General features: G+C 45.7%; 1 protein-coding gene across 12 annotated transcripts in view; it reads right to left on the bottom strand.

Annotated features, from left to right (window-relative positions):
- SYBU (syntabulin) overlaps positions 1-26,934 on the bottom strand; it is a 104,264-nt gene continuing 77,330 nt past the window's right edge. For 9 of the 12 annotated variants that reach the window (XM_032467667.1, XM_032467666.1, XM_032467662.1 and 6 more), the window contains 4 exons: positions 11,572-11,674; positions 5,346-5,549; positions 3,789-3,938; positions 3-1,826 (listed from right to left, as the gene is read on the bottom strand). In XM_032467667.1, coding sequence (XP_032323558.1) covers positions 719-1,826; positions 3,789-3,938; positions 5,346-5,549; positions 11,572-11,674 — 1,565 coding nt within the window. In that variant the 3' untranslated portion in view covers positions 3-718. Of the gene's footprint in view, positions 1,827-3,788; positions 3,939-5,345; positions 5,550-11,571; positions 11,675-26,934 lie in introns of all 12 variants that reach the window. The other 3 variants (XM_032467668.1, XM_032467663.1, XM_006187581.3) reach the window with 1 other exon arrangement.

The raw sequence follows: 26,934 nt of genomic DNA, 5'->3' as shown, positions 1-26,934 counted from the left end.
ATAGGAGGATAAAACATTTATTTAAATGGAAACACTAATCTTTATTTTCATCATGCTGAAGTGTGGGGTTACAAACAATTTTCAATAAAACACTATATATAATAAGCAAAAAATAAGTTAATACAATGTAAACTTACATACAGTTTCATCAATTAACAGGTTTAAGAACAGACTAGCCATTTAAGACTTTGGAGCTACATTTAGTAAAAAACGCTCAAACCTCATCAACCCCAAGTAAGACACTAAAGAGCTATTCAAGACTTCTTCAAGCCAATTACACAAATACATTATTTTTGGTTACAGTCCCCTGCTATGCACAAGACCATTGGAATGCTGTAACAATTACACATTTTAAAACGGCACAAAGCAAAGCAAGGAGATAACATGCCAGCCTTACAGAAGCTGTCTTGAAAGTGCAAACTTTGCATTTTCTCTTCCTGAACCACTAGGGTAAGCACGGGTACCTCAGACGACGCGGCAGGGTCACGAGCATGCTTTCTATATCACACCGGTGAGACGTTTACTTGAACCAGGTCTCCATGCCTTTGAAGATACCTCTGGTTTTAAACAGGGAACAGGCTTCAACTAAATATAGTGCAAATCAAACACCGAGGAGCCAAAACGACAGAACAGAGACCGCCACAGGTCGACCTGCTGTTTCTCCACCTGGTACAGCGCCACACGGGACAGACTGGCACATGGAAACGACGACTTCTCTTTAGGTCTTGATATGACAGGCGGTGCGGCGGAGGGAATGCAGGGCCACCACGCAGCAGCCCCGGAGCAAGGCTCCAATGTTGTAGACGGGATCTGTCCCTCCCCTCTGAGTACTGAACGCCCACAAAACAGTGGGGACCACGGGGGCCGCCACGGCCAGGAGATCCACCAGGAAGCTGCGGCTCCAGTACTGCCTGCCGACGCCCCCGCGGGCCAGCGGGATGAGGCCGTCCGACCTCCCCTCCGCGGAGCCTGCAAAATCCAGCTCTCTCATGAGGCGGTTTCCACGCGCTTCCGTATCCCCCGTGGCGGAGGGGGTCTCCACGGGAGACAAAAGGATGGCTGAGTTCGGATTCCTTGGAGTCAAATCAACCACGAAGGCGGAGATGGACTCCAGGAAGCTTTCCGTCGAGTCGGCCCCGGACTCATCATCAGGGGATGTGGAGCTGGAGGGGCAGGGGGCCTGGAGCTTGAGCACGTGCTGGATGAGCTCGGAGAAGGCAGGGCTGTAGGGCACCACGTCGGTCTGCACCGCCTGCTCCACCACCGCGCTGCCCTCCCCCTGACCCCCCGCCGCCGGGACGAGCGCCAGGGCCTCTGCCCCGCGGCCCGAACGAAGAAGCTCCAGGTCGCCAGCCTCCGTGGCGGTGGCCGTCACCATGTCATCAAACAAATCTGTGCCGTCGGCCACGCTGCCTCCCACCAGCAGCTCGCTGTCGGCCCCTTCCTCTGTGACCGGCTCTTCCGGAGACCGCCCATCGGCCGTCTTGCCAAAAGGGGTGCTGAGGGCCAAGCCCTTCTCCGGGGAATCGCACGGAAAGTCTAGACACAGTTCGTCCCTCAGAGAGCCACTGTGCGCCATCTCCATGCTCTGAAGGAGCGACTCCAACTTCTTGTTTTGAATGTTTATGTCCACGAAATACTTCTGAATGCCCTTGTCTTTATCGGCCAGGCTGCTCCTCATCGTTTCGATGACCTGTTTGAGCTGTTTAATCTCCTTCCTGGCTTCCTTGAGGGCCAGCTGGGCCTCCACCCGGTGGCACTCTTCTTCTATCCAGTCATCCCTCATCCGGGCCAGCTGGGACTTGAGTTCCATAATCTCACTCTCCCTGCAGCCAGAAGACAAGCACGGCTAAGAACAAGGCCAGCTCTGAACCAGGCAGCCAGCAACTCTGATACCCAGCCAGGAGCCCAGGCGCACCCACGTGAAACACGCAAGTGAAATCAGTTTTGAAATTTTTCTTTCATGGGTATTAAGGCCTGAATTGCTCCCTTAATTGTAAAATAGCTAAAACAGTAACAGTAACTAGAATCAGAATTTAAAAGGCTATTTTTTTTCTTTTTGAGTGCCCACCAAGTGTCCGACATTGCACTAAGTACTATTCAAGCATTATTCTCTATTCAGTACAGGCACACCTCGTTTTACTGCTCTTTGCTTCATTGCACTTCACAGATATTGCATTTTTATTATTTTTTTATTTTTTTTACAAATTGGTTTGTGGCAACCTAGCATTGTCAGACACTGTTTAGCATTTTTTAGCAAAAATGTATTTTAAAATTAAGCTTTGGTTTGGCAGCTGGCTCCATAGCTCAGGGGTTAGAGCACTGGTCTTGTAAAATTAAGGTTTGTACATTTTTTTCAGACATAATGCTATTGCACACTTAATAGACTATAGCAGAGTATAAACATAACTTTTATATGCACTGAGAAGTGAAAAAATTCATGTGACTTGCTTTATTGCAGTATTTACTTTACTGAGGGGGTCTGGAGCTGAACTTGGAATATCTCTGAGGTGGTCCTGTACTTAATATTGGAAATTTTATTATTAAAACATGTTAGAGTCTCTTAGCCTGCTTTTACCTCCATAGCCTACCCTTTCTTATGTCCACAAAACAATTTGTGGAAGGGAAGTCCCATCCCTTTTAATTACCTATCAAAGGCAGAAGGCAGACTGATAAGTTTTAACATTGCAAAATAGTTCTGATCATGCTCCACTGATAATTTAAAAAATTTCTTTAAGTCATAAAAGGTACATGTTGCAAGGACTTTGTGAAATGTTGATAATTCTGTCTTCTCTCAGATAATACACTGGATCCAACCTACCCTGAAGGGAACCTATTCTATTTTTCTAGATCCTTTTCAGGACCCTAATTCAAGATATTTGTCAAAAAATTCTTCCTTACATATAATTTCTTCATAGTCAATGTCATGCTGTAAATAAAATATATGCCCTCATAGTCTCAGTGGATACGAAGACCAGATTGTCAGGATCCTGACACAGATAAAGAGATGTGGTGAAGTATTGCGTCCATAGGTTTAGGCTTGAACATTCTCCAGTTTCACTGCCTTCCCATACCTCCCTCTCATGACTTTTCAAACCCTCCCAGTTTCCTCAAATCATAAACCAAAGACCTCCCGAAAGTAGGGTCTGACTCATGTCAGCTTCACCTTGAGTTCCCAGCCACTCCGGTCCGAGCTCTGCTTGTCCATGCCAAAATGACAAGGAAAAACCATCCAGCAAAAAATCTGGCCTGTCCCAAGAATGTCAAAGGTCTTTTCTCTCTGAGATAAGATCTCTTAAGCTTGGCCTGCTTTTGGGTTTTTTTTTTTCCCCCTTTAATTAATGTAACACTTGGCCAAGAATAATGAACCTCTTCCTCCAGCACAGAAATAGCTTGTAGGAATTACAATGCCTTGGCCATCTGCTCCCTCACAGAGATAAACAGGGCTTCGTCGCACCCACTGTGTGTGACCCACTCTGCTGGAAGGATGGGACTGTTCCTGCAAGGGTTCCTGCCATTTAATAATAGTCACGTACACACCCAGCTCTTCACGTCAAAGCTATACACCCAGAAAAAGCAGAGGGTCCCTTCCAACCCAGGATGGTTCCCTGAACTGCAACAGCCAAATCACGCAGAATTATTAAATGGCTCTGTTGAGAGACTGATTTAAGAAATCTGACAAAAATTAAATGAAGTCATTTTTCTTCTTTTCTAGTTTTCTGTGGCATGGGTGCATGTTTCATTTAATAGGAAAAAGCAAGCACAGCGCGCAAGGAGCGCGGATTCACCTCTCATGAAGTCGGCGCTCAGATTCCTTGAGCTTGGTCTTCAGGTGTCTCACTGTAACCTCTTTCTGCTGCAGAGGAGTCAGGTACTGCTCCGGATTTGGGGGTTTGACGCCATGATTTTCACCACAGGACATGTACCTTCCAGACCGCCTGAAACAATCCAAGTAATGAAATGCTACTTTTTCTATGAAATGAAAAGTCAAGGCACAGCTAACAACTTGAGAAGAAACGGCCGCTGTGTGCTGGGGTCTGAAGCCCCGGTAGCGCGTGACCTCACGTCAGAAGGGGGACTGTGATCTACCTGCCAGTCTGCGGACTGTTCATTTTGAGTAAGCGTGGGGGCAGGCTGTTTGTGAAGGGGGCAGGGACGGTGGAGAGGGAGATTTTCTACGGCTTAGGAATGATCTCATATAAAATAATGCACAATTGTCCACAGGCTGGCCTGTCAGTTCAGTGTAACATGCTGTTATGTTAAAGGACAATGAGTGGGGGCAGGTGGGAGGGCAGGAAGGGAGCGCGATGACCTAGCTTTCCACACAATGTGCCACTTGCCTAAAGATCCCGATTGTTGCTAGCTGAATTCAGATTGTTCTGACATCAGTCCCTGGTGTGAGTGTGCTGATCTGGTGGAAAGTTTCCTTCTGCTGAAGGGAAAAAGGCTAGTCCACTGTCCCCAGATATGTTTTGTATGAGAGGTGTCCGGTATTCTACAAAACTTCCATCGCTGGAATCCTGGCCCCTCTCAGGCCTCTCCAAGAGCTGGGTATCCCTGCGGTAAGACAGCTGACTCATGAGACGGGGCGCACAGAGAAGGAAGACTGAAGGGGGAGGGCTGACTCGGACCCCCTCCAAGCCACCCTGTCCAGTTCCCAACTCTCCAGCCCTCCTGTCGGGACCCTTTGGGTGTGCAGTTCGTTTTTTTTCTGCAACCTCGTGTGTCCCAGGGACTAATTTACTCCTTGCTTGACCTTCAGATCTCATTTCAATTTCACTTTTTCAGAGATGCCTCCTCTGACACCTCCAGCCCAAGTTGGACCCTGCTCCCACCTTTTACATACACGTTTAACAACAGACACTGGCAGAATAATCCTAGTGTGTTTTTGTCTTTAGGTGGCTAATGTTTTTCTTTTCCTCTGGGGTCTGTCTCCTCTGGGCAGTCAGCACAGGGACCACCTTTGTTGTTTACTGCTCTGTTCCCAGTGCTTGACCCTATACTGGGCATAACGTGGTATTCAACACAGATCTCGTATTGGAATGAATGAATGAACAAGTGAATGACTTCCCTGTTCGGAGGGACGTGCAGAGGGCCCTCCTACTGCCGCTGTGCCATTTTTCCTCCCTAGTCAGTAACTCCTTGGACTGCTGAACCTTATGAGAAACTGTGGCTTGAGTCCCTCCTACAGGAGCCCTTGAAGAATGAGCCGAGTGTGGGAAAGGAAAGAGGCATGCGTGCAACAAGGCAGAGGATCAAGAATCATATAATTTTTTTTTTTTAAAGAGACGCTTACCTATTAGGACAAACTAAGAACCATGAATTGGGAGACAGGCAGCACTCACCTCATGACAGGGCTGCAGTCACTTCCCTTGTAGGAGCCAGAGTTGCTGCTACTTGGGGAAGACGGCGCATAACTGGGATGGGTGTTAACGGGACTCAGCTGATTCCTGCAGAGCATGGACAGAAGGTCCTTGTCCCGTGGGGAGGGCGGGCTGTTGCCAGGCTTGAACGATGAAGTCCCATTGCTCCGCCCGTGGGGACCTCGACTGGGAGAAAAGGAGGGAGAGTGTTCAAATGCCGGGGGCTGCAGACACCCAAATGCTAATGCTCTGTTCCTTCTTAAAGCCAGTTTCCACTGAGGAAATCCGATTTACATCGACTTGGAAGGGGCAATTTAATTGTTAGAGCAAACTGGCCGTCATCCCACCCGCCCGACATTCTCTCTCCCTGTGACATCAGCACCGGCCACCTCTCCCTGTGCTGCTCTTTCACAAAGTTTCTGACCATAAAGCTTGTTTTGGATTAAACCCAGTTGCCTGCAAAGCACACAAACCATGTAAAATATTGATTTGGTTTAGGTTCATCTCGGAGGCCATTTTGAAAATAGGGCTTTTGTTCCAGGATACCTGTTCCTGCTTTCAAATATTCAAGTTTGGTTCATGTTGGGGGAAGAAACGTAGGGTGGTTCATTTGGAGGATGGGGGAGAAGGGGGTTTGACAGTAAAGGAAAAGGAAAAAATAGGACAGGTAAACATAAGCTGCATAAATACATTGCCTCTAATTTTAATTGCCACCTATTTTTTTGTTTCTTTTCTTTCCCTCCATCACGGAGGCTGACTCAGTGGCTGGAGTGGCCTTTCTACAGTGGAATCTGAATATCACTGCCCTCTTCAAAGCCATTCACTGGCTCCCCGCTGCTTCCAGAATAAAGGCCAGACCCTTAAAAAGGCTCACAAGTCTGATCCCACCCCATCCAACCTGCCCCCTGCCCCGCCCCCTCCTCCCCCTGCATTCCAGCATCCAGACAACTGACTTACAGTTTCCTGGTGGTCCGTGCTCTCCATCATCTTTTTATTTTTGAACTTATTATTTTCTCTGCTTAGAATGTTCTTCTGCTCCCTAGCCTACGCCTCTGGATACCTCCTCCCCGGGGATTGATGAGACCCTACTTCCAAGCAGCTTTCTCCAGAGTCTTCCTTCCCGAGGCCAGTGGGTGCGGTTCCTCGGTCCTCCCAAACACCCTGTGCAGACCTCCCCCATGCGTCCTCACACTGCCTCACCCCTGCATGCCTGGCCGTCTTTCCTGCTAGACTAGGGCATCCTGAGGGCAGAAACACAGCCTGTGCTTTTATATCCCACTCCCTTCGGGCACATGCTGGGGACGCCCTAAGCCACTGCTAAGTGAATAAACTGGGTTGAAGTCCTGGCACTGCCACTTACTAGGAGCTTAGGCAAGTAAGCCACTTAATATATGGGGATATATGATAACTTTTCCTGCCTTCCTTACAGAGTTGATGTGAAAATAAATAAGAATGCAGGTTGAGTATATATATTAAGGGCAATTCAACTGCAGGATAAACTTGTTGGAACTTCCCTGTTCATCTAGTTCCATTGATCTGACACCCCGAGTATGAGGAAGCATCATGAGAATGTTGAAATTACTTTATACAGAATAGCACGTCTATGTCAGGAACATATCTTGAGGTATACAAGAAAACAAGAGAGACAAGGAACCTTTCATGTAGCAGTGCTGCTTGTGGCAAGCCCCTCTTTGCAGTCGATTAGAGCTGTATCCAATGGACACATCTCACTGGCAAATGGCAGTGGACGTGAATATGGGTGTGCGTGTGGGGACACCTGGCCCCCAAACCACGATTACTTAAAATCGAATACAACCCAGTAAATCACATATAAAGGAAACATCCCAAACTCTAAAGTGAAAAAGTTCTTTCCTTTTGAAATCATCCAAATGGACTCTGCCTCCTTCTTGTGAGAAGGGGACACTTTATATGGAACAGATGGGCTGATGGCTTTGTGACAAACCAACTTCAGCAGCTCATTGGTTGGGGCAAGGTGAGGGTGCTTCATGATCCGCAGAAAAGAACATGTACTCTGGCTTTGATTTGCTTCCCTCTGCTTCCCTTCTTGTCTGGCACCAGCTGGCCCGATTGTTTCCTAACGTGGCCACGAGAAATATGGAGGGTTAACTGTTACACGTTAAGAGACCAAGTAAAGAGCTCTCCCTGACTGTGACCTAGGGAATTCTATTCTAAGTTAACCTTTGCCAGGGACCCTCTGTGACTGCAGGCCCTTTGCAGGTGCTTTATGAACACGGTTTCACTTAATTTTGACCATCACAGCAATAAGGCTTATACAGTGATCGCTTCTCTTTTACATTACATGTAGTACGTGATGTATTCAGGTATGTGAAACACCTGAGGCTCAGGGAAAACAAAAAAAACTGGTCCAAGAACTCACAGCTCAACTGCAACTGGGATTTAAATTCAGGTCTCCTAACTCTAAAGAAATATCTCCTGATTTACACACATGGAATTTATTGTTTGGGGCTTGTAAATAGGTATATTAGTTACTGGCAAGGGAAGTGTTATCACCTGAAGAATTCAGCACCAACTTCTCTAGAGCAGTGTGTGCGCTAAGATGCGTGATTAGTGACATACAAATTAAATGAGAGGAAGATTTTGTAAGAACTCATCTGTTATACAGAATAAAGCAAGAAAGTCTTCCAACTCTCAAACGTTACTAAAGTACAATCAAGTCTTGAAATACATTTCAGGAAATGAGTTACTAGGCTGTCTGCAATGGTTAACTTTAAAAGAAAGAAACTACATACTTGAAAATATCAGTTCTGTTCCTTACATTTAGTTTAGTTCAAATGCTACTGTGTCTGGGTACAAACTCATTGTGGATGATGATAAAAAACATTGTCCATGGAGAAGACAGGATTCCGCCTTTGCTAAGGTCGTGCACAGGCAAATCTGAAGCTACCTGCCTAGCGCTCCCCTAATCCCTCGGTCTGGTGGCCAAGAAGAATGCAATCCACAAAGAGGAGATAGAATTCTGTTACCCTGCCCTCTTCCTGCAAACCTGAACACAGTAACTGGAAAGTGAGAGAGCAGTGAAGAAGGGATCCTGGCAGGGCACCCAGGTGAATCTCAATTCCCTGGCCACTGCCCTTCCCTTCAGGTAACACCCTCACCCTCACCACCACCACCACCACCACCGCCACCACCGTCATCATCATCATCATCATCATCATCAGTGTTATGGGCTGAATGGTACCCTCCCCGAATTCACAGGTTGAAGCCCTAACCTAAGAATGTGACTGTATTTGGAAACTGAGCTTTAAAAAAGGTATTTATGTCAAAATGAGGCCCCCAGGGTGGGCCCTAATCCAATTTGACTAGTGTCTGTATAGGAAGAGGGAGTTTGGACACAGACAGGCACAGAGAAAAGACTATGTGAAGAAACAGGTAGAGGACAGCCACCTACAAGCCAAGGAGACAGGCCTCCGCAGAAGCCAATCCTGCTGACGCCTTGATCTTGGACTTCTAGCCTCCAGAATTGCGAGGAAATAAATTTCTGTTGTGTAAGTCCCCAGGCTATGGGGTTTTGTTATAACAGCCTGAGCAAACTAATATGACCACGCCCACCCCCGGCAGCAATGGCAGCAGCATCACGCCCATTAGTATCTTATCACTTCTCTTATCTCTGACTAGAACAGTCATTCGATGACCCCTTTAATGAGTCCTGGGCGTTGCGTGACGCACTTGTATCTATCAGTTCATTTAACTCAGTGAGGTAGATGTCATTATTATCCCATCTTCCAGAACAGGAAACTGAGGCTCAGGGCTCTGAGTTTTGCACCTAATAAATGCTGGATGCTGAACTCAAGTCCAGATCTGACTCCAAATCTCAAGACTTACTCGTCTTCTCATTTCTATCTGCCTCTAATCAGATTCTCTTAAGAAAGAAAATTCCTCAGAAGTATCAGCCGAGTTGGCCTTCTATAAGAAGAGATCATTTGTAATCTTTTAAGTCTTGTTTTTAAAATCACCTGTCAACAACATTCTCTCCAACTCCACCTGGCCTTCATCTCTCCTGCCCCCTCACCAAATGTTCCCGCTAGCCTTCCTCCAAGGAGCTAATTCTCTACAGAGAAAATTTATTTATCACAGGAGGAGCAAGCCAATGAAAAGGATCATAAGCCATTTTAGTCTGGCATGGATGCCTGGGCATGTAGAGGAGCTGTCCTCAATGCATGGTCCCACAGGGAACAAAGATTACATGAAATGCTGGAGATATTCCACCCCAGAAATCCATTGATGGAGCTCTGTGCCTGGCTCAGATAAAAAAACAGGATAATGGATAGAAAGATTTGCCAATTTCAATTTCCTGTCTAGTAAGCATATGTCTGATTTGCACATAATTATATTTAGCTATTTTATGTTTAACACATCAATTTTTAATCACTGAAGAGAAATTCATGGATTCCAGACTAGAATATTTTCTCTAAGTCACTCAGTCTAACTGACATTCCCTTGGAATTTAGCCACAAACACAAACTCCTTTGAAATGCTTAATAAAATTAGCTTCCTCTTCAGGCCATTTCTTTTTCCTTCTGCCTCTCTGTTCATTGATTCCTTGTACCATGGGCACGTGAATGGGTGAGATAAATTGTTTATTCTCAAAGCAAGGCACAGCTGATTTATACAGAGAATGTTTATAGTCACATCCTGTGAACCTGGAGGCACTTTATTTCCAAAATAGATGGTATTTGGGGACAGAACAATTGTGCTTCTTCACTGTGCACTTCACTCTTTAGTCACAGGTTTGTCTGGCTTCAGCTTTGAACAATGCAAAGGCTGCACTGGGGATCTCAGGTCCCTTTATAAATAACAGCGAGAACTTCTGCTCACTCAAGAGAAATGGGAAATATTTGCTTGCTGAGTCTTGGAAATGTAAGCTTTTAGAATCTAAATAGTTTTTCTCCAGCAAGGGACTTTAAAAATCACGTGGTCCAAGCTCCCTTTTACTCATTTGGACACTGTGGGCCAGGATAGTCAAGTGACAAATTACCCTGTATCATGTGGTTTACTCCATGGCTTTGTTCAGGTCCCTGCTCCAGGCTCACCTCATCAGAGTCTCCCTGAAACGGCCTGTCTAAAATACACCACACATCCCATTACTCACTGTATGCTTTCCCTGCATGTTTTCAAAAAATAATTACAGTATTTATGTATTTGTTATCTTTCTTTCCCTACCAGAATGAATAGTTTTCATGAAGTTCTGTTTACCGCCCTCTCTCCAGAACCTGCCTCGTAGTAGATGCTTAATAAATACTTATTGAATAAATAAATAAAGCCACTGACAGCAGCAGAGAATCCCGGGGCTTACAACCCGTCTCATCAAGTGTGAATGGCGCTCCCATTCACCTCACAGTCCTTCTCTCCCGTAATCCGAAGAGCATCAGTGGCGAACATCCGCTGATGTTTACTTTGCTTCAAGCAATGCCCTGGCACTGTACCTGTTTTCACTAATTGAACCCTAACAATAAACCCTACGAGGTGGGTATGACTACAGCCCTATTTTACAGATGAGGAAACTGAGGCAGAGAGAAGTTAAGCAACTTGCTCAGGGCCACACAGCCTGCAGGTGCTGAAGCTGGCATTCAAGTCAAGGTAGCCGGGCTCCAGATCCCACACACACACACTTAGCTCTTCCCTTCTACTGCTTGCGGGGGCCGGGGGGCACCCATGCCTATGAACTTGATGCTTTCTTCACCCCTTCCTCAAGTGAATGGTGGGAGTTGCCAGAGGGTCTCTATGCTTCTTTCACAAGGATAAAAAAGGAAGCTCAGTTTGAGAAAAGCAAGGGTGAAGAAGAGGCTTCACAGCTGAGAGAGGACAGATTCATGAAGCGGAGGCAGGTGGAAGTGAGAGACGACCAGCTGGATACCCAGGTGAGCACACAGCTGGTGAAGGGAGGGGGGCAGGAGAGGAGGAGCAGGGCCCCAGAGCCCACGCTGGAGAAGAGGGAGCCATGAGAGACAAACGCAGGCCACCCACCTGAGCACAGGGGTAAGGCAGGGAAGAGTGCCCACTGCAAATCCCTGGAGAAAACCAGCAGACAAAACCCATTCACTGAATAATCATAATAACCCACAGGAATGGACAGTAGTCCAGGTGGCTCCAGAGAAACAAAGTGCAGGTAAGTCGCTGGGCAACGCGTCTTAACAAGGACAGAGTGGGAGGCGGGAGGCAGGCCTACTTGCGTGAGAAAGAGGACCGCTTGCTTCCCGCAGCAGACATGTGGACCTCAGGGGCCGAGATGCTGCCGGTGCTGCTCGAGGAGCTGAAATCGGCTTCACTACCTGAAAAACAACAGGGGAGAGAGAAGCGTGAAGGAAAGGAAACCCGAGAACACACTGGCCCGTCCCCTGCCCTCCAAGCTCCCTGCCTTCACACACAAACTCAGCAAGTGGCCAGGTGCCAGCGCTCCCGGGTTCTGGGATCTTCCTCAAAGCAGAGAGGAGGTGCGGGCACGAGGACATCACTTCATAAACACAGCTCAGAAGTGCAGGGCGGCAGGTCTTATAGACACCGGGTTCCTGCAGACCATCGGCGGTGACCCGGGGACAATGCCCACCCCTCCCAGAACATCAACGCGCCCGCCCGAACGTTCAGCAGAATGAAAAGCATGCTTGTCAGCCCCAGAGCAGTTTTTCCAAGAAGAGTTTATCTTTGGGCTTTGTAGTCGGCTAGCCATACTTGAATTTGGCACGTTAGGGTCTGGAGATAATCAACCAGCTAGAAGCAGTGGGGGGAAAGCCTGGGCTCCAGATAACGGCTCCAACTGGCACGATCCGATGGTTGCCTTCTCTGACTGCAGCTGCGGTTTCTCTGAAGAACAGAACCTTAACCAAGAGCAGGAACTGAACATCTCCAAAGAGAGTGAGGAAAAAGTTCAGTGACAGTGATGGAAACTATGAATGACACTGAAATTTGAAATTGCAGTTTTGGGGGTGGGTGGAGGGGTTGTTTATTAGTTTACAAAAATCACATTATATTTTGAGCACAGACTAGAGTTCATTGTATAATTAGAAACATGCTGTGTGGTATAATAATTAACATACATTTATTTTTAACAAAAAAAAAAAATACAAGTCCTGAAATAGGATTAATGAAAACATTCCATGGATTGCCTGGGGAAGAGCAGGGGAGTGGAAGAGGTAACAGAACAATGGGAAGAAAAGAGGATTTTTTAAAAAGTGAAATTCCATAAGCTTTTGGAAGATCAATGTAGGTAATTTTACTTGGCCTTGTTTCTCCACTCCTACAACACAATTTGTGACTCTCCTGGTCTAAAACACAGAGCCGGATCACATTTCTGAGTTGAGGAAAATATGACTAATCTAAATCCCCTGATTTTCTAACAAGCAGTGAACAGTAACTATCATCACAATAATAACTATTTACTGAGTGCCTGCTAGGTTCCAAGCCCTGTTCACGACTGTTTCTATTCTCGGTATCTGTTCAGCCTGACAGCTTTGTAAGGCAGATATTAATCTCACCATTCTACTACTGAGGAAACCAAAGCTGATTTATTTGCCCAAGGTTTGTGGGTGATGAGTCCTGTCCAGGACCAAATCCGCATGCTCCTGCACGTCCTCAGGAAGGCCATGGGAAGAAGTGCGGGCAGCAATAAACTACTGCCTCCCTCACAGCCAAGACGAGCCACGGGGACAAGATGCGGCCAGACTGGCCCACCGGGGAATGGATGCTCTCACTGACCGGTTGTATTAGTTTTGCTGGAAAGGAAGGGAAGCAACAGCAAGGCAGAGAGAAAAATCCCTTCCCCGGCTTCCAGGACCTGTCACGAAAGTCAGCCGCCCTCTTCTGTGAAAGAGATCAAGAAGGACCCCTTAGAGCAGATGACAGCCGTGAATCCCAAGTCCCGGCAGAATTCTGGGAGGATGAAGGTAGCAATTTAACAGGACCTGGACTGGCTGTTCCTTCTGGATTTCAGAGACTATCTACTGATGTAACAAACTCCTAGAAGCTCCCTGAACTTAATCAGTTGTCCCTGAGTAATGCATTGGCTAAACTGTGGTACTTAACTGTCTCCAGGATTCACGATTGGTAGTGCTCTGCAGGAAGCACTAGTCCGGACAGCCCAGTGCAACCAACCTTGTCTGCTAGTAAATTAGCAGGTTGGTTATAAAATAATAAAGGTGGACAATTTTCAAAAATGGATCCTGTTGTTACAGCCACTAGGTGTAAGATACTATTTTCTGATGTAAAATTATTACTCTGAAACACCCAATTTCCATTTTTTAAAAGGTATGCAAAAACCCCATCAATTATAATTTAACTACCTGCATGAAAACGGAAATTCTAGAACAGACACAGACAATTGCCGAAAATCCAGTTAATCCTCATGGTTGCCTCTGATCTGCGGTAATTATGTACTCTGAAGGGACAACTTTGTTCTACACTTTATTGCTCCTGGAACTCAATATATTGACCTTTGCAGGGCCGAAGGTCACTTGGTTCCTGTACTTCCCTAACTTCTCTTGTGCACATCTGACAGAGACTGAGAAGACTCGTGCAGGGTACCCTGCAGCTGCATTCAGGACGATCTGAGTAATACGATAGTGAAAAACGTATATACTCCTTATTTCCGTTTATGGTTTGAAAAAAATACAAACTTTCCAGCTTGGTTACTGCAATGTAAAGTCAATGCACTCTTTTTAAGGGATACACAGAAAAGTCAGTTTCACTGTATCATCTGATATGCTCCCCCGGTTTACTAAGAGGAAGCCTGCAGACCTGAAAAAGCCCCGTTTTATCTGTGAGCTGGCGACAAAGATACAAGGAAGGAGAGGCACTCCTTACGCAGGTCCTTTGAACAGTGTATGCAGCTAGGTTACTATTGTGGGTGCTGTGGTTCACTGCTCTTCTGGGTTATTGAAATCATACAAAGACCGTATCTGACCTAAAAACAAAGGCCCCGAGTCAGACAGCCCAGGTTCAAATCCCACCTCTACTGCTTACTAGGTGGAAAATGCACGACATGTTACTTGTCACTTCACCTCTCCGAACCTCGGTTTCTTAATCTGGGAAATGGAGATGAGGCTCAGAGCGCCTCCTAGGGTTACCGTCAGCGGTGAATATCTATCGTCTTAGAAAAACACCCGATCCGTTGTAAGCTCTCAACAAATGTTAGCTCTTACTATTATTCTGCAGGGGTTAAAAAGACAACTGTTATTATACTGTACATTTCCTTTGTGGAAGCTTTAGAATATCGCAATGATCCAGAGGGAAAAAATACAGTCTACAAGCCCATCACCAAAAAATAACTTTTTGGAATATAACTGTTCAGCATTCATAATTAATACATTATTATGGATTGTTTTTCTTTTAATAGGTGAATATCTTTAAAGTATGGCACATTTTATTTTATTAGGTTTTGAATATGTAGGCTATGTCCAATTTTTCTATTATCAGTAACAAACACTATGTGCCAGAAACTATCCCGAGAATCTTTTACATAGTAACTCATTTATTTCTCAGGACAGTATGGACCCTATGAGGTGGGGATAGTCATCAGTCCCTTTTACAGATCAGGAAGAGAATCTGAGTGACACGCACAAGGTGACATAACTAATAAGAAGTGGAGCCAAGAGCGGACCCAGGCCATCTGACCCCGGGGTCCATGTTCTTAAGCATAGGCCTAATGTTCCACAGATATGCGTGGGCATACAAATGTATTTCCCTGTCTGCTTATTTCCTTAGAATAAATTCCTAAAAGCAGAATACTTCAGTCAAAAAATATACTCATTTTAAGACTTTTAATATATATTCCACAGGGATTTTTTGGATAGCATTAGCCTAAAGCAGTTTTTCTGGTCAAGAATGTGTTTGCCCCCATCTGCCCCCACGTGCAGACCTGAGTGGTAAATCTCTGAGGTCACAGGGAACACTTTGACAAAGCCCGGGGAACAGTATTTGGCCACTGAAGGGCTGTGCTTGAAAAGCTGAAGGAAATTTAAAGATGTGCACATTCCAAGTTATCCTCGTCGATACTGTCTTCCGTCGGCTGCTGGGCTTGGCGGAGCAGGATGCCAGGAATGAACAGGGAGGATGAGCCTCATGACCCTTGCGGTACCGTGCGAGGCCAGTGTCTGGGCGATGGCTCATCCTGCAGCAGGAGGCATTTCCAAGTGGCCGGGCTGGCTGGCCTCCAGCAGTGCTGGTGGGCACTGGTGGGTTTTTGTTTGCTCGCACTGCAGCAGTCTCTTGAGAGGCCTTACTTTTATTCATGACCTTAGGGTAATGAGCATTCTGTGCATGTGATGGCAAGGCCCGGATCAGAGACAGAAGGGAAATGGAAACAAAAAGACTATGTGCCAAAACTGATAACTAGATGTATTTTTTAAAAAACACTGCCTGCGATCCAGTCTCCTAGGGCATCATTATTTTTGCCCACGTTCAGGAGACTGTGGAGTCCTCATACACCAGAACGTCACAGGCCTCAGAACAGAGCAAACCTGACATTTGCTAAGCTGTAGAAAGCCATTCTAAACTACTGATTGGAGCAACCCCAAACCTTCCTTTGTCCTCTGTCTCCACAAAGCTATCAAATTAATCCAGGCTAGCCACCGATATCCCCACCTCAAACAGAAGTGGCAAATTAAAAAAGAAAACAAAACCAAAAACAGCCCCCCATCTCCTGTCCCCACACAGATCCACAGAGCTTTGATGTAGAGGTCTCTAGAGAGGAGAGAGGAGCCGTGCTCACTGAAGCCCCGCAGCGCTATGACGGAGCAGCTGGGCTGGGCACTCGGGCAACCACAGAAGACTCCGCTCAAGGAGCTGCCCCGCAGCTCACCCAGCAGCGCTGGCCCCTAGCTGCAGAGCTTTGGGGGTCTTGCCAAGGAACCCAAGAAATGCTTCACAGCCTAAACAGGGCTCTTGTTTTAGCTTTTGCAAACTATTTTGCAAACTGAATCCCCATAGGTGTTTATCTCAGAAAGGGAATAAGAGAATACTGGATCAAAAGATTGATAAACTGATTGAAATATATATATATACACACACTATATACATTTTATATATATGTTTTCTTGCATGTCAGAATACATCTTCCTGAAAAATTGTAAATACCATTTCACTTTTATCATAATTTCAGGAAGGGTTTATATTCAAGCTGACTGATATTCATGTGGAGCTGCCATACACTTAAAAGCAAATATATAAACATGTAAAAACAAAAGTTCAAATTTAAAGTATGTAGAAGTGAATAATTTTGTATTGATAAATCTAACTTAAAAAAACAACAACTTATGGGAAAATAGCAGTCTATGTCAAAGAATAAACTGAAAGCAAATATTTACAACATATTTATAGACAAAGGGTTAATTTCCTTAATTTACCAAAAGCTCAAACAAATTAGAAAAAAGAAAACAAACAGAAAAATGGGCAAAGGACATGAACAGACAGATGGCAGACAAAGAAAGAAAAACAAATGACTAATAGACCTGAAAAGCCATACAATCTCACTTATAACATAAAAAATGTAAATGAAAACATGGAGTTTTTTTCCACTGGATTGGCAAAAAATTTTTTAAAAATTCGAAGTTTGATCACACTGGTTCTGTTAAGGTTTTGGAACAAAATACCGAGAGGAGGTAGCAAGAGCGTGAGTTGGTGCAACATGCGTGAAAAAGAAACCTGTACTGCTAGGAATTGACCCTGCACGTAAGCATCCAAAAGACAAGCCAATTGTCCATCAACAGCAACTGGGCAAGCCCGGTGGAACAGCAGCCTAGGAGGATACTCTGCAGTCATGAAAAGGAGGGGCATGCACCTGTGTGTGCTGAAGTGAACACACCTGGAAGATCTGTTATTAGAGAAGAAAAACAAGATGCAGAATAGTGGGTGTGGCACACCTGCTTTTGTGTGAATAAATCCTTACATAAAATATAACCTGCTATAGGCACAGAACATTTTTCTTGAGGAAGAAAAAAAAAAGTCTGTTAGAAGTGGTTTCCCTTGAAAGTAGGACAATGGGGATATAAAGCATCTCTTATTTTCCTTTTCCATCTTTTTGAGCCATTTGGCTTTTCTAACCATATGCATCTTACTCTTGTTATAAGAAATATAGGTAAGGGTACAGGACAATTATGGACAACTGATTTTTTCTTTTTCCTTTTAAAAAATCTAAATTTTTAAAAGGAAAATCATTATATAACAAAAGTAATCACACCATATAATGCAGTATTTGGAGTCAAGCCACTTAGGTGGCTCTTCTACTAACTCTGGTGCCTTGAGAAAGTTGTTTACCTTCTCTCTGCCTCAGTTTTCTCATCTGTAAAATAGGGATGACAGTATTAACAGTAGGTATTGCTAAGGGATTGTGGGAATTAGGTGAAACATGCAAGGAAATCAGAACAGTGCCTGGCACATAGCAAGCACTCAGTGCATGTTAGCTATTATCATTTCTAACTGCAATGACTGGTACAGTGGCGTGAGGGCCAAAAGAGGGTTTTTCAAACATCTTTCCCTTAAAAAGCCCCACAATAGGATATGCCTTATCTCACTTAAGTCAGACATTTTTAAAGTCACTCCTTACAAAAGATGGTTTTCCCTCAGTGGAGAGCATGCTTCTGTTTTTTACTGTGTGTGGGGTATGTGTGTGTGTGTGTGTGTGTGTGTGTGTATGTGTGTGTACACAATAGGGTGTATATAAAGATCCATCAACAAACTCTCCATGGATGCCTCTAAAAAAGTATCTAAAGTTGCTCACAGGTTAGAATGCTGCCTTCAGAAAGCCCCATGGTTTTTCTATTTGTTTGCTTTCTCTTGTTTTTTGGTTTATTAGGTTTATCTATTTATTACTTTTGGTGGAGGTACCAGGGATTGAACCCAGGACCTCGTGCATGCTAGGCACGTACTCCACCACTGAGCTATACCCTCCCCCCAGAAAGCCCCATGGTAAATGCACACAGGTTCACAACAAACAGCTCAGGGCTTGGCAGGGGCCAGTCCCTTGAAAGAGGGAGAGGGGAGCGCGGAAGAGGAGGCACAAGAGGGCCGACAGGTCAAGGACAACCCTGTCGTGTTCACCCCTTTATCTTGGCCTGGCTCAGCTACCTGTCCTTGGCAGCAATACAGGTAATCCACCTGCCGACCAAGAAGAGTGGATGATAGAAATGATAAGCAAAGAGGATGTAAAGAAACTTCAAGACGAGAGGAGGAAGTGAACATTTCTGACCAGGGTAAAAAGCTTATTAATTTCCCACAGGGACCCAGGATATAACTGGTCTCCTTCTGCCTCACCCCCAGGGAAGATGAAGACTCTGCACTGGCCACCTTAGAGTAGAGGGAAGGAAAGTAGGTGCTGTTCGGCTTTGTGAATGACCGCCCAGCCTCCCTGGGCCTGCTCTCTTCATTAGTAATAAGTAAATATGTGACTCTTGTCAGTTTACCAGAGGTGGCCAGGAGGAAAACTCTGGAGAAGAGATCAGTCAACTCAACCCAAGGCCCGTCATACCCTCTGTGGTTCCCCAGCACCCATGCCACGCACAACCCAGCATCACCAGAAGGGGGCACCAGCCTGCAAATTCACACACCAACAAGCTCTACCCAAAGGAGGCTCTATAAAGCCTGGCTCCACCTCTCACTAGCTGTGTTCTTGGCCAAGTGTTTTTAATCTCTCTAACCCTTAGTTTCCTTATTGATGTATGTATGCATATACATATATACGTGTGTGTGTGTGTGTGTGTGTAGTTAATTTATTGTTTAACAAGAATTTATTGAGCATCTGCCACATGCCGTGTGTCAGTCCCTGCTCTAGGTGGATGCCTCCTACCTTGCAGGGTTGTTGTGAAGTTGAAATGAATGAGACGTGAAATGCATGGAAAGTACTTGACATGCTCATAAATGTTCATCTTATAATTATTATTAATAATGCAATGTTTCCTAAACCTTACTGTGCATAAGGGTCACCCGGGAAGTTGAATAATAGTGCAGATTTCTGGGCAACACTCACAGAAATTCCACTTCAGAAGGTCTGGGGAACCCAGGAATCTGCATTTTAGGTAATCACCATCGATGACTGTGCAGCAGATGGTCAAGGACGATGCTGTGAGGAGGAGCGCTCCAAACACAAAGGACCCTCTCTCCAGTCCAGGCGAACTGCAAGCACTTTTCCTCAATGGGAAGTGGGAGGTGAGTGAGCAGAAGGTGAGGTGGACACGCCACCAACGCAAGGAGTTAATTCGAGGGCAAGGTTCACAGGAGAGAAGCATTTAACTTACAGAGTGGCCTGCCCCCCATGGCTCTCCAGAAGCACTCTCCTGGGCAAAATGCACTTTCAGAAGACAGGAAGGGAAGAGGGGGACCTACGGAATGCGGAAGTTGTTCCAAACTGGGCCAGTTCCAGCCAAACTCAGGTGCACGTGGGTTGGTTTCTAAAGCGAGTAGGATACTTAGCAGTTGGCCCATGGTTTGAAGTCCTCCTAATCCTGTTTTAAAGCATCAGGGCCCAGCAATTTGGAATTGGGGATGTCAGACACCATTCAGCAACGAGAAACACTGGCTCATCGCGTCAGCCCTAACCTGCTGCCTCTGCTGTGGTCGAGGCGTCCCTGGCTGACCTGCTGAATGTCACCAAAAGGAACCACACGGAACCAGCAGCAGTGCAGCCCTTCAGTCTTAAAGGCCAGTCCTTTCCGCACTGCCTCCTGCTGAACAGGTCGGGGAAGGGCTGCATCCACAGTGACCATGAACTTCATCCAAGGTGGGGCCTGGTAATAACAAGAGCAAATCCTCCCTGAAGAATTTTCCAGTCTCTTAAGATGCTCCTCATCTTTGATTTCTTGTCAAATTTACTGAACTGAATTTCTGTCCCTTTAACAAGGCCAGCTGGAGAGACCGCTGCTTCTATTTAAGGAGAAGTGTTTATCCAGTGTTGACCAAAATAAGGTGCCTGCACTCCGTGTCTGGCAGGAAAACCTGTCAGGGAGAAGCAGCGCTCGAGGTGGCAGTGGTGGGCTGGGAGCGGGGGTGTCACTGTGGGGACAGTTGACAGGGTTGTGGAAGGAGGTGATGAAGAGGTGGGAGGGACAACTGACATGCTGCCAACACTACAAAGTCAGCACAGGGCTAGGATTTGTGTCTGTAACGCCAAGCCCAGAATATAAGGAGGAAGGAAAGGATGGATGTTTTACAAAATCCCCTCATTTTCCACTCTCGGTGAGGTGGTGCTGCCTGCAAGCAGTTCGAGACCATGAATGGAACAAAAGCACGCGCTTGCTGGGAAGAAGATGACACAACTTACAACTTGCTGCAGAGACGTGCACAAGGGTTCTGAACAGCCTTCCTCCCTCTGCTCGCCTTCCCTTCTTTTCTTTTCTCTTTTCTTTTCCTCCCTCCCTTCCTTCCTTCACAGTCCATAAGCAGTTTTTTAAATTGACTTCAGGACCTCCCAGCCTTGACTGCCTCTCCCCATCCTTGTCACCGTCACTGCCAGGTGACAATCTCCAGGTCACACCATAGTGTCTGCTCTCCGAGCACAGGCTCCTGGGAGTGCCACCACCCACAATCCACACTGAAGTCGCATCCCACACCTGCCTCACCCCCTTGACCTTCCCCTTCACTCCATTTAAACAGGCCGCCTGCTGAGCCACCTCACTGGACCTCGTCAGCACTTGGCCCTGCTCCACTTCTAATATCTCGATGTCCTTTCACCTTAGTTCCTGAATAATCTATTGCCTCCCTCTTTCTCCCTGGCATTTTCAATCCCCATGTAGTTGTTTCTCTTCACTTTTTATGAGTTAATATGGTTTAGGAGCCTCCGTTACTAGCTGTGTGACCTTGGAAAAGGCACTTAGCCTCTCTGTGTCTGACTTTCCTCTATGGAAAGAGAATGATAATCATATCTCTCACAGAGTTGTTGTAAGGATTATGCAAATTCATATGTGCAAAGCATGTAAAAAGTAGTGCGTAGCATTCAGTAAGCATTTAAAAAAATTGTTACAATTTTTATTTTTCTTCTCATGATCACCCTCTCTGAACCACATCTGGGTCCCAACACATGTCAGGGAGGGCTTGGAGCAGGGACCAGGCGTGAGGGGGGAGCTGTGGTGTGGGGTGTGTGTGGCAATCACGGATTTAAAAAAACAAGAAAATAAACAGAAGATTCTGACAGAGGGTAGTAAAGACTCTTCCTCCTCCCTCTAGATTATAAATCAATGAGTAAATCCTCAGACCTGGGCTGTATTGACTGAACTCCCCAATTTGACAGGAAAGCCTCAAGCACACTAAACAATAGAGAGCTAATCACTGACCCTTCTCCTAGGGTACAGGGCTCATAAAGAATGTGCTCAGGACACATCTCCACAAGGGGGAGGTAACATTAGTTCATATCTGGACGTCCCACGGCTCTTCTTACACCTGGCAAATGTCAGGTGGAGACGCTGACCCTGTTTTCAGAAAGAGGGGAATGTCAGGATGGACCTAAATTAGGTGCTAAAATAGGGCAGCAAAGGAAAACACTATTTTCTGCTGGAAGGATTAAGATTCCATGGAGACGCTCACTGAACTAGCTCGCCTTTGACACGATTCACAACTATCCAAGGAGGAGGAGTTGTAGAGACAGGCGTCCGGGGTGAAGGGAACAGCACAGGAGCAGCAACGGCCGGAATGAGGCAGGAAAGGTAATTTAGAAGCAGGGTAGTTTAAAATCCTTTTTAGACATGGACCCTAAAGTTTTATTGGACACACAGACCTTTTTAATTTCTAACATTCCTACTTTTGCTTCTCTGAGAAACATGCAAACATGTGACCTTCTTCAGAGAGGTGGATATAAAAAAGGAGACGTGTTTTTCCTGCTCCGGTGATACGACAGTCACGGCATGACCCTGCCCCTTAGCTTTGGCAATGAGACCAGCCCATGACCCTGAGATGCTGACCCAGAGTTACTGGATTATGCACGTAACCTCACTGAGGGAGAAAACCCCTGTCCCTCAGGAAGTAAGAACCTAGCTCTAAGACCAAACACTGGGTTTGAGTCACGTGTGAAGGCGTATCTGAGTTTTAAAACGGCCCCTCTCCGTCTTACAGAAGGGGAAGCTGCTGTACAAACGTCTCTGTGTCTGACACAGCTGCTTTGCTTTAGAAATGTTATGTTAAAGCCAAAGTAAAGACATCCGTCTTCTGATCTGCATCTCAGCATCTACGTGTTAGAGCTGACATTTTGTGGCTTCAAAACGTCTTTGTGAATTTAAATAATTTGGCTGGCAGAGCAGGTCAGGTTTTAAACCATCCTCTGCTCCTAAAGTCACCAATTGTCTTCTCATTTCTCTAAGACAGTGGTTCTCAAAGTGTGGCCCCCAAACAGCAGCAACAGCATCTCCTGGGAACTTAACAGCAACACGGGTTCTCTGATACCTCCCCCCACCCAGCCCCCGCTCCCCAGCCCCCGACCCACAGAGTCAGCAACTCAGAGGCAGGGCCCGGGCTCAGTAACCTGCTGCAACAAGCCCTTTGGGTATCTGAACACTAAAGTTTGAGAGCCACTGTTCTAACACACCCTGTGACTGAGATCACTCACATATCGGTTTCCTGGACGGCTGCCCTGGAGAAACAGAGCGGCAGGCTTGACTGTGATTTAAAATATAGCTGCGCATCACAGCATACATTTGGGGAATCATTTTTACAAATTTCACATTCCAAATGAGCCAATTTCTCACTTTACTTGGCATAATACTGAGTGTTACTAACCGTGATTCATATAATTGACAACACAGACTTAGCTGTGGAGTAAAAGCAGATCCTAGCGCTGGTGGGTTCCGAGAGAAAACACCTGATCTTTCCTTTAACGACAGTATGACTTTGGCAATCGATTAACCTCTCTACACCTCAGTTTCCTCACTCTAAAGAGGGACCCCACGCCAACGCCGTGAGGGCTGAGTGATAGAATGGGGACTGCTGTAAGTGCACATTCATATTCATCATTATCGTTATTAGCCTATTATCCCTATGTTTTCTATATGCTAAACACTAGTTTCTCTAAGCATTCTTGCATGCGGGCACCATAGATTTTTTTTTTAAGGTGATATGACTTAAATAAGAAAGTGAAGAGTTTTTTACATGACTAAACTCTAATACAAGGGATGAGTTTATCACAGATCACCCGGCTTCTCTCACTAATGGTCAGAAATGACTTACTGTGTTCACACACTGTTCCATCTGCTTTACCTGTATTCTCATTTAATCCTCACATCAAGCCTACGAGACAGGTACAATTCTACTCCTATTTTACAGATGCCAGAAGGAGAGAGCCAGTACTTGCTCAAGGTTACACAATTCATACACAGTGAAGCTGAGATTTGAAGGCATTTAGGCTTGAGAAATACCACAATAATAAACGCATCAAAATAGGCCTTGAACACTAAGAATGCACACCTGCACAAAACTTCAAAAGTGGGGGAAATTTTATTTTCCCCGTAACTGCTGTTTGCTTGCTCTTGCAAAGGGCTTGCTGAAACCTTTCATAATTTATTTACACACCATCTGCAGCAGGGTTCTTAATCAGAGTACTACCCTCTGCATTCCTTCCCAGAGAGCAGACAATTGGTGAACACCCACCACGCTAGCCAGGAGATTGCTCTTTTTTATTTTTTTTTTAAGCACATGAACCCTTGGGGCTGAGCCACTCACCTGTTATCAACAAACATAACAGAACTGACTCCTCATCCTTGAAATGAAAAGTTAACATATTGCAAATACACTTAAAAGATAGCCATTTTAAGATGTCTCATGGGTAGGGGATTCTGATGGTGTGTCCAAGGACCATCTGTACCAGTATCACCCAGATACTTGCTGAAATTCCAGATTCTTGATTCAGACTCCAGATCTGCCAACGGACACTTCCTCAAATCATTCCCATAATACACATTTTTACAAATGCCCAGGTGATCCTTTATGCATGCACGTGCACTACAGGTAAGAACCACTACAATGAATGGCTCTGGTTTTCAATATTTAACTGTAGACTGCAGCCACCTCCTCAGATCTGTCTGTAGTAACTCCGTGATCTGTCTGCTTCTCCTCATCCTGAACACTCCACCCCAGGCTGTGATCATTTCCCACCGGGATTAGAAAACAGCCACACACTGTGTCCCAGCTGCTCGGCGTGGCCCCAAGCACTCCATCTTCACTCTGCTGTGGAGCATAAATCTCATTAGGTGATTCCCCGGTTGAAACCCTTTAATGGTGCCCGTGTCCTTAAGATACAGTCCAAACTCCACAGCATGATTTATAAGCCCTCCATCATCTCTTTTGCCTGCCACGCCTGCACCCCCAGCCGGGGGAGCCACCAACATTTCTGGAAGAGAGAACCACCATCATTTCACAGGAGCTGTTCCCCTACCTGGGTTATTTTCCTGTCCCTCTGGGCCTGACTAACCACTACCTGTTCTTCAGGTCTCAGGTTAGCCTTGACCTTTAAGCCCTTGCTGTATGCTCTCACCCCATCCAGAATTTTAACAAGCATTTACCTCACTGCACTGCCACCAACTGTCTGCAATTTCCCAGCACACTGTCAGCTCCTTGAGGGCTCTACCATGATTGCATCCCAGTGTCTAACTCAGCTTTAACACATAGGAGCTGGTGTGGCCTTGAAAGATTGCACCACATTAAAAGTTCCTCCACACTTGTCATTCAGCAATGGCTCCTACAAAGGCTTTTCACTTAGTTACCTTCCTTGTTCTCTCCCTTTAGGTTGAGCTGACAGCCCCATATTATTTACAATTAGGATAAATACTTCCTCCACTCCTACCTACATTCCATCTGCCCAAATCTCTTAACATTTGTTTTCAGCCCCAAATTCAGCATGCAGAAACCCTGTAGTCTGGGAATACCTCTGTCTTGTTCATCACTTTATCCCCAAAGCCAGGCATGGTGCCTGGCAGAGAATAGACTCAGAAGAATATTTATTGGAAGGAAGAAAGGTCCTAAAAGAACTTAGAGATATGATTGTGGAAATACCACCAATTTTTGAGAAATCACAAAGGAAGAGAGATAGGTGGGTGGAGATGAACAAAAGTACACAGGTTATCAATGCAGAGGAAAAGATAATTTCTTGAAATCACAAATTGCTAAGTTTATTGTTGATCTCCAGTAAAACTGTAGAAGAGGCCCCTTAATAAGGCAAGTAGGAGCCAGCAAGAGTTCGTGAAGAACCAGATATTTAAACCAAAACAAAAAATGCTCACTTCCTTTTCTGATAGAGTTATGACTTTGGGTTGCCACCTCAATCACCTACCTGGAATTCAGTAGACATCTAGTCACAACACTTAGGAAAGTATTACCAACAAGGCTGACATGTGCCCTGGATGACAGCACAGTCCAGTCCCCAGAGGATGTGGACTAATGGATTGCCTGCCAACCCCACGGGAAATCTCTAGTAACGTGTCATCTGGCCCTGTCCCTGCCCTCATCCTATTTAACATGCTTTATTAATGACATGAATGAAAACATGGAAGGAATGGTGCTGACGGCAGACTAGAGACTACACCAGCCTGGAAGGGATAACTAATACAACAGGGGATGGAGACAGATACTAATGTTACTAGTCACTCTGCACTAAAAGCCTACTTTGTCTAGAACTCAACATCTGCTATTTTCTTTAATCCTTCCTCCTAAAGACAAACAGGGTATAGAAGAGGAAACTGAGGTTCTGAGTGGTGATGAGCCTTGCCCCAAGTCACAGAGCTAGTAACAGCAGAGCTGGCCTGTCTGACTCCAGAGTCAGCTTTCTTCACTCTGTTCACTCTGCTTGGGACCTCATCATCAGAATTTACAAAGATCTAAGAACTAGAAACCAAGATGACAGCATTCAGTTCAGTCCATTTCAAATACGTGTTGAGCTGTGCACATACTAAGGCACTGGGGCAGAGGAGGGGGGACATGGAGAAGTACAGTTCCAGTGCTCAAGGCGCCTTTCCGAGACAAATAACTAGGATATGAGAGGACATGCTGAGTGCAGTGCAGATACAGGGCACTAAGGGACCACAGAAGAGGAAGAAATACTCTCAGCTAGGGTGAGGGGAAGCGGACAGGGACTGTGTCCTGGAAGAGGTACCACTTGAGATGGGCTCTGAGCACCACAGAGAACATGACCAAGTGCTGAGGGTGCAGAAGGCAGCGGACCTTCGGTGAAAGGGGTGGCATGAACTGAAACACAGAGGAAGGGAAACACAGAGCATCTGTAGAATATACTGAATCCCTTCTTTGGCTGGAGTACAGTGATCAGAGGATAAAACGTAGCCGAAAACATGAGTTGTAGCCAGAGAGCTGAGGAATGTGAAAGCTATGCTAAGGGCGTTTTCTCTAAAGGCAAGAGGGAGCCACGGCGAGTTTTGAACAGGTTGTTAATATGAACAGAGTGACGCTTTATGGAGATTTTGTGGCAGCAATATCTGGAGGAGGGCCTGAGAAGGCAGGCAGGTGACTGTTACGAGGAGGCGGGCCATATGGTGAACAGGAAAGCCCCGACTGCAGAGTCCCTTTCCACACGGCTCCTAGGTCCACATCATTAACTGCAGAGGCTTGAAATCATTTA

This window comes from Camelus ferus, chromosome 25 (assembly GCF_009834535.1).
Source record: "Camelus ferus isolate YT-003-E chromosome 25, BCGSAC_Cfer_1.0, whole genome shotgun sequence".
Classification (NCBI taxonomy): domain Eukaryota; kingdom Metazoa; phylum Chordata; class Mammalia; order Artiodactyla; family Camelidae; genus Camelus; species Camelus ferus.
This window is presented reverse-complemented; position numbering and strand designations above follow the sequence as displayed.